The sequence below is a fragment of the Dendropsophus ebraccatus genome, unplaced genomic scaffold (assembly GCF_027789765.1).
Source record: "Dendropsophus ebraccatus isolate aDenEbr1 unplaced genomic scaffold, aDenEbr1.pat pat_scaffold_1025_ctg1, whole genome shotgun sequence".
NCBI lineage: Eukaryota > Metazoa > Chordata > Amphibia > Anura > Hylidae > Dendropsophus > Dendropsophus ebraccatus.
In genome coordinates, this window is record NW_027208441.1 from 49289 (window position 1) to 56726 (window position 7438).

A 7438-nucleotide genomic window follows, 5' to 3' on the forward strand; every position below is an offset into this window, starting at 1 on the left:
TTGTTTTAATCGTACCGACTTGAGGAACAAATATAACATGAAAGTTTTTCCATAGGACAATTTCACTGCGCATATATTTATATACAAAAAAAAATATATACATATTTTTTTTCTAGTTTCGTAGCATATTTTATGCAAAAGTTCAGCCTGTCATTGCAAAATACAATTAGTGACGCAAAAAATAAGGGCTCGTGTGGGTCTGTAGGTGTAAAAATGCAACTGCTATGGCCTTTAAAGCACAAGGAGGAAAAAATTAAAATGCAAAAACGAAAATTAGCCAGGTCCAGAAAGGGTTAAAATGCACTCTGTGTCTTGGTTAGGGTTAAAAATTATCATGGTGAAGTGGCCTAGAGTGTCTGTGCCCTAGGCCTGTGACGTCTCTTCTTTTTTTCTCCCTTCCCTCATCATTAGGAATACCACAGGGCAGGATTTCTCCTATTCATCAATTGTCTAAGCAGTGCCCATGGGCCGTAACAATCTGAAGTGGCACATGTGCACTGTTTAGACAAGCAATGGATAGGAGTAATCCTGCCCAGGGACGTTCCTAATGATAAGGAGAGCGGGGAAGAAGAAAGGAGAGGCATAGCAGCCCTAGGGCCTAGACATTCTAAGCCACGCCACATTGACTCAGGTTCTGAAGATTACAAGATTATTTTTTTATCCCAACCAAGGCACCAGTGCATTTTAAAAGACACAAACAAAAGAAAGGACTTACTCTCACCAAACGGACAGTACCATCCGTTTTTTTTTGTGGTTTTTTTTTTGTGGTCTTTTTGGGGGGGGGGGGGGGGCGGTATGGTGGATAGAGTATTACTTTAAATAATATAGTTTGATTGAGGTATCTGCCATTAAGCCAGAATGCAAAAGCTACTAAGCAGGCTTTTTTAGGCATTTTTAATGTTTATCTTTAAATATGACTTAGATTAACTACATTTATATTCCACTCCTCAGATTCTCAAAATGCTGAACTGCAACACAGAAAGCCCCTACCTCATATGGAATAATGGTACCAGAGCAGAACTATTGGAATTTCTTGAATCCGAGCAGGAAAGCATGACAAGACGAGTAAGAAATAAAGGACATATTTTCTTTATCAAAAACCTACTTTTTGACAGTGGGTAAAACCCCTTGACATGTATTATAAACAATATTAAGAATATATAATTTTTTTTTTTTCTTTTCAGGGGGAATGTGATAAAAGCTACGGGGCTGATTTTGTGTTTAGTGATCATGCCAAGGAGCTCATTGTGGGGGAGATTTTTGTACGGGTCTACAATGAGCAGCCCACTTTCCAGCTTGAGGTGAATGTTTACCTGAGGTTCATGTGACATGTGACACTATCTCCATACTATTACATTACTAATAATTAACAGGCCAGGTGTTCCACATTGTTGCATCCTCCAGATCTAAGTTCTATTGCCAACTTTACCTTGACAAAAAAAAAAAAGTTTTTTTCCTAATGGGGTTCATCAGAAACAGTAGTTAGTGTGCATGTGGTTTACAACTAGCTGTGGTTTTGAGAAAAGAGTAAAAAACATAAAAAAGTGGTGCTCCTGCATTTCCTGAAAATTGTTTTTTTGTACTTTGGTCATTGTTTATTTTATTCTGTATGCGCTGATTGAACTGTTGTATTGCATGTTGCATAGTATTGAAGAGAATTCAATTCACTATAATAAAAATGTTTGTAGTTTTTTTTTTCTAGGTAGAAAATCACCCACAAAGTTAATAATACATGGCTATTTTGACCTTAGTTTTGACCGTTTATGAGAAGTAAAATATTTAGAATTTGCATCTGCCAATTCGCTTTATACAGTCTTTGCCGCTTTTTTGAATCATGCACAGGTACCAAAAGCCTTTGCTGCCAGTCTGCTGGATTACATTGGATCCCAAGCACAGTACCTCCATACACTTATGGCAATGACACAGACTGGGAAAGTGGAGTCTGAACAGCATGGAGAAAGATTACAGAAGGTTGAAATGGCCCTAGAAGCTTTGAGGAACGTAATTAAACACAACCCTGGTAGTAGTTTTATTAATTTATCTTTAAATATCATCAGAGACATTAAGCAGTAGGAGTGTACTTGTCAATCACAATTGTTCTCCCATGACATCGCATGGGTACATGATCTCATATACAGCTCTGAGCAGAACAGCCTTTTTGACCATGGGGTAAATGTACCTGTATAGTGCAGGGCAAGGGTTAGTATAATGCAGATGAGCTAAATCTATAAGAGAAAAGGAATGTAGTAATCTAGAATTTAAACTTAAAGCTTTGCTGCCATTTGTAAAAAAAAAAAAACACAATCACTTTACTAGGTATAGCCAGCTGAAGTACTCAGTTATTTGCTTAACTCCCTGGCTCAGCACTCACTGAGACTCCATTGTGAGGGTATGTTCCCACTATGAAATAAGCACGGAAAGTTCAAGCGGAGGCTGTGCAGCGAACTCTGGTTAAAGTTCCACCTGTCCCATTGTCTCAAATTGTCCCAAATTTCTAAAGTTCAATCCATCGTCTGCCCAAAGAATTGCCATGGGACAGATGGAACTTCAACCAGAGTCCGCCTCTTGAAATTTTCTGTACATGTTCCGTAGTGGGAACATACCTTTAAGTCCTGCAATAAAATGGGTTGAGCTAGGCAATGAAGTAGACTGCTGTGCATGTATAAATAGATCAGTGGGGGTCTTAGCGCCCTGACTGAAAAGTTTTGACATGTCCAAAAATTTTATAAATTACAATAATGCTTCATTTTTTTTAATGTTTTGGATTACTTGGTGTTTCGTATGTCATTATTGTGAAATTATTTATTTATTAAAGAATTAATGAGCTTTCAAATAAATTTTAAACTATATGTATTTAAAACTCAATTACATAAAATTAATGGTAGGCTTTCCTTAACACTTTTGTTAGTATTTTTTTTTTTTTGTCATTTGCTCCATGGGGGTATTTTTCAAGACTGATGTTCTCGTACAGCGGTCTTAAATTAGGCCCTGCACCCTTTCCCCGTTTGGATTCTAGCAGGTGTAGATTTTGATCATGATTTTCATAAATCATGATCAATAAGGTGCAGAAGGAGGCTAGGCCTCCTCTCTGCCTTGCCTCCCCCTCCCCCCTCCTGCCCATCTGGCGAGTAGGGGATACAACAGGCAGCCAGGGAGAAGAGGGCAAATCTATGCCCCCTAGCGTACTTCCCGACCGTAGACGTCATAAATGTCCCTCCATATGTAGTATTCAATTTTTCGTCAGACCTGTTTAGATCATAAAGTGTATATGCATAATATAGGTATAGTAAGAAATGTTTGTTTGTTTTTAAATTTTAGGTTCTGAGACAGAATGTATTGGCCATTTCAAGTTGATATTTTCATTGCTGCGAGTCCATGGAGCGGGAAAAGTTCAGCAGCTTGCTTTGGAGGTAAATACTTACATTTTCTTAGTTTATATGATAGTAAATGGTAAAATGGTAGTAGGCGGCTAAAATGGATGAATAAAAGACAAGGGTGCACTATAGGGTAATAACGTAAAGGCAGTGGGATATAGGGAATGGTGAGCTCAGTTGGACTCAAGCATTGGTCACAATGTGTGTTTTGAGGTACCAGGTCTCCTTTATCAAGTGTACAGGATACTATCCTACAGTCATGGTCTCTTGGTTAGATTGCATGGATAAACACACAAAATCCCCAACAAGGTGTCAGATAGGAAGATATGCCTTCCTGAATGCAGACAGGTTAACAAATATCCTGTTTTTCATCCATTACGATTCCAGCTTTAAGAGTGGAGAAAAATTAAAGTGGGGGTAATGGAGTTATCCCAAAGGGGGCAGAGGCAGAAACATCTTGATCTTGCTTATCCTAATCCAGACAATGTCAGCAGAGTGGCTGGTAAAATATTGGCCAGCTTTGAGGAGTAGAGAAAAATATCCAACACCTGGATTTTAAGATCAGCAAGAGTTCTTTGAGTTCTCATCTTATTCCATTTACAAGATCTTTGCTACATGTATTTACTCTAAATCTCTTCAAGAACATCTGGAAAATGGTGTAAAGAAGCTACTGTCTAATTTGGTTATCAGGCAGGTTTCTCAGGAGGAGGGACTGAGGCACTACTCGCATCTATTCCTTGTGGAGCAGCCCAGTGGGCCCTTCAGGACCATCAGACACTTAAGCTGATCAGTTGTTTTTTACTATTACTACATTAAATCAACCATTCTCTTGATAGGCAAGGATTATTGGATAGCAACAGGGGACCCTCAGGATGCATACTATCATGTCCCCATCTATCCCACTTATAAAAAAAAAACTTCTCCAGTTTGCCATTTGAGTTTGGGCTGTCAACTTCCCCCAGAAAAAATGGTCTCGGTATTCATCACATTAGCCACGAGTATTCTGGGGCCTCTATACTAGCTGTAGCCTGGGCACAAGCCATGCAGGTTCAAGACTACTTCATCGATTCATTCTCATCAAGTGGATGTCTCTGGACAATAAGCAATGACTTTTATCATAGGCAAGATCCTCCTTGGTATTGTGGACTCCACTGTCCTTAAGTCCCCATCAACCACTATTACCAATGATGCAAGCAAAAGAGGATGGAGTACCTGTGTCCTCCAGCATTTATTTTAGAGGATCTGGCTGGTGGCCGTACCTGAAGATATTTGATGTCTGAATTTCTTGGGCCCATCATTTCTTTCAGAAGTCATTTTGGAATCCCAGGACATTGTTCTACCCTCCTTCTATCAGAACCTATCCAGTTCTGGTAAAGAAGAGTTTCAAACTTTAGATGTCCAAAGAGCTGTCAGGTATATAGTAGTTTTCTCATCCCTGTTCCTCTCCTACAGAAAATTGCAGGCTTGTTCTATCATGGCAATGTTCTGTGAGGAAAGGGCCAATCGCCCATTGAGCAGATCTGCAGCTATGTGGTGCTCTTTCCACACCTTTGTTAGGTGTTATCGCTTCAGTATGCTGTCTGTGAAGGATCTCTCCTTTGGGAGAAAATTATTTCAGGCTTTGGTCACTCTCTAAGGTAATTATTTGTTTTTCTCTGATGGTGCTGTCATGGGGGGTGACTCGAAAAAATACAATTAGTACATACCGATAATTCTGTTTCTAGGAGTCCTCCATGACAGAACCCTTTTGTGTTATGTTATGCTTGTAGTTTTTGCAGTACATTGAGGGGCCTGTATGTGGTGGGCACCTTTTTTATCCTGTCTTTTCCAGTGCACCTTTGACCTCGTTCACATAAGAATATGACAGTACACTTTTTTTAATGCCAATACAAAGTAGACAATTCACTGTCTCTTAGTGTAACCGCAAACAACAGTACAACTGAAACAAATAGCCATGATTACTGTATAGGATCCCTCAAATGGCAAAGTAAATGTGGCATAATGTCCTTTGAGACGCTTATACTATTTTTTGTCTGGAGTCTCATTATTATGGTGTGTGGCTCCCTTGCCATATATATATTTTTTTTTTGTGTCGCCTACCAACGACCACTCTAATAACGACCTAGTAGAGCTAAGGCAATCCCTGATACGAATAGAAGTGGGTAAGAGCTGTATGCTTTTTATCTGGGGTATACTTCAGAAGATCCCTCCAAATACTTCTCCAACATGGGCTCTAAACATGTGTAACGTGAAAATAGCTTTGCCAATCACATGGTACAGCAATGAACTAGACAGAGCAGATGTCTCCACGATAAAGGCACCAGTAACTAAAATAACTGCATTTATATTTACATAATATAGCTTAGTAATGAGACAAAGGATAAAAGTTTTTGTGGGAAGAAAAGTAGCTACATATTTATAAACACGGGGAGATTTATCAAAGGGTGTAAAAAATACACTGGTGTAAACTGTCCATAACAACCAATCACAGCGCAGCTTTCAGCTCAACTTAAAGCGGAGCTGTGCTTGTTTGCTGTGGGCAGTTTACAACAGTGTATTTTTTACACCCTTTGAATAAATCTGGGCCATAGTTTTTATCTTTTCTTTCTTTCCTGTTGATTTAAACATTTTTTTTTATATTATTTCTATTTATTTATTTTTCTTTCTTTCTATTTTACATAACAGGTAGTCAACATAGTTACCAGTAACCAGGAATGTGTTAATAACATTGCTGAATCCATGGTTCTCTCCAGCTTATTGTCTCTGTTGCATTCATTGCCAACAAGTAAGTCTTGCCTTGCCTTTTTAAAATGTTGATCACTGCATATTGGCACTGTCATAAAAAAAAAAATTAAAACCCCCACCAATCAGGAGAACGAGCTAGGAGAAGTATCTGGTAGCACAATTCACTTCCCGGCTTACATTGATCTCCATCCATGGTGATCCATTATAAGTTTATGCAGGCTGCATGGACCACTCGCATCTCCCCTCTCGTTGTCCTGATCAACAATCAAAAATTTTATATGCTTTAAGAGGAGGTGTGGGGTTATCAAATGTTCTTTTAAAAGAATTTTTTTTTTTTTTTTTTTTTTTTTTTTTAAAGGGGGGGAGGTGGTTAAAAAAAAAGTACTTGCAAGGTATACAATATAAGGGATTGGGTTAAAAGTAAAGGTTAGTGCACCACAGATCCCCACTTTATTTGACTTGTTTTTTTTTGTTTTTAGGTCGGCAGCTTGTTCTTGCAACCCTGTATGCCTTAACATCCAATACAAAAATCATCAAGGAGGCAATGGCCAAAGGTATGTGAAAGTCAGTTTATGAAAACCGCAAAAACAAATACCATGCAATAAACAAAAAAACAACTCCTCATGTACCAATAAAGAAAATCTTAAATAAATAAAAACGAGGACATGGGCCGCACTACTGCAGAAATCAATATGAAGACCACAGATATCTCGTCTGTTAAAAACAATTAAAATAAGTACCTTTCACTCTTTGCACATGAGTGTTGAAATCAGTTACTGGGTGGTTAGTTAGGGTAGGCAGCATGATGTGTTCTGCTGTCTGTCACAGCTTCCTCAAGAGAGATTGATACATTCACTGTGCCCTTAATTGTCTCTGTGTTATTTTCATGCCTTTTACATCTACATACCCAGACTACTTTATGGGTCCTGCCCAGTGATTAGATTTTTCTAAAATAGTTTTTTTTTTTTTTTTTAACATACACTTGTTTTTGTAGTCTTAGTATAGATTTTTGCAGTAGTACCGTCCATGTATATTTTAACCCCTTAAGGACAGAGACAATTTTACATTTTTGCGCTTTCCTTTTTTCCTGTGCTTAAAAGGCCAGGAAAAGTATTTTTTTCACCTAGAGACCCACATTTTTTTATATGGGGAGGCTCCATGTTTACGCCGTTCACCCTAGGGTAAAACTGACTTGTTATACATGTTCCTCAATTCAGTACGATTACAAGGATATGTAACTTGTGTAACTTTTATTTGATGTCTTATAAAAAATTTAAACCTTTTTTTAAAAAAGAAATGCTCCTTAAAATTGCTCTATT

The 7438-nt window shown here is 38.2% G+C and overlaps 1 protein-coding gene across 1 annotated transcript in view; it reads left to right on the forward strand.

Moving 5' to 3' along the window:
• LOC138774679 (dnaJ homolog subfamily C member 13-like) overlaps positions 1-6673 on the forward strand; it is a gene marked incomplete at both ends in the record, with an annotated part of 55055 nt that extends 48382 nt beyond the window's left edge. The window contains 6 exon segments of the mRNA XM_069955661.1: positions 952-1065; positions 1185-1301; positions 1843-2020; positions 3319-3410; positions 6060-6159; positions 6599-6673. Of these exon segments, the coding sequence (XP_069811762.1) occupies positions 952-1065; positions 1185-1301; positions 1843-2020; positions 3319-3410; positions 6060-6159; positions 6599-6673 (676 nt within the window).
• Positions 6674-7438: the final 765 nt, after the last annotated feature.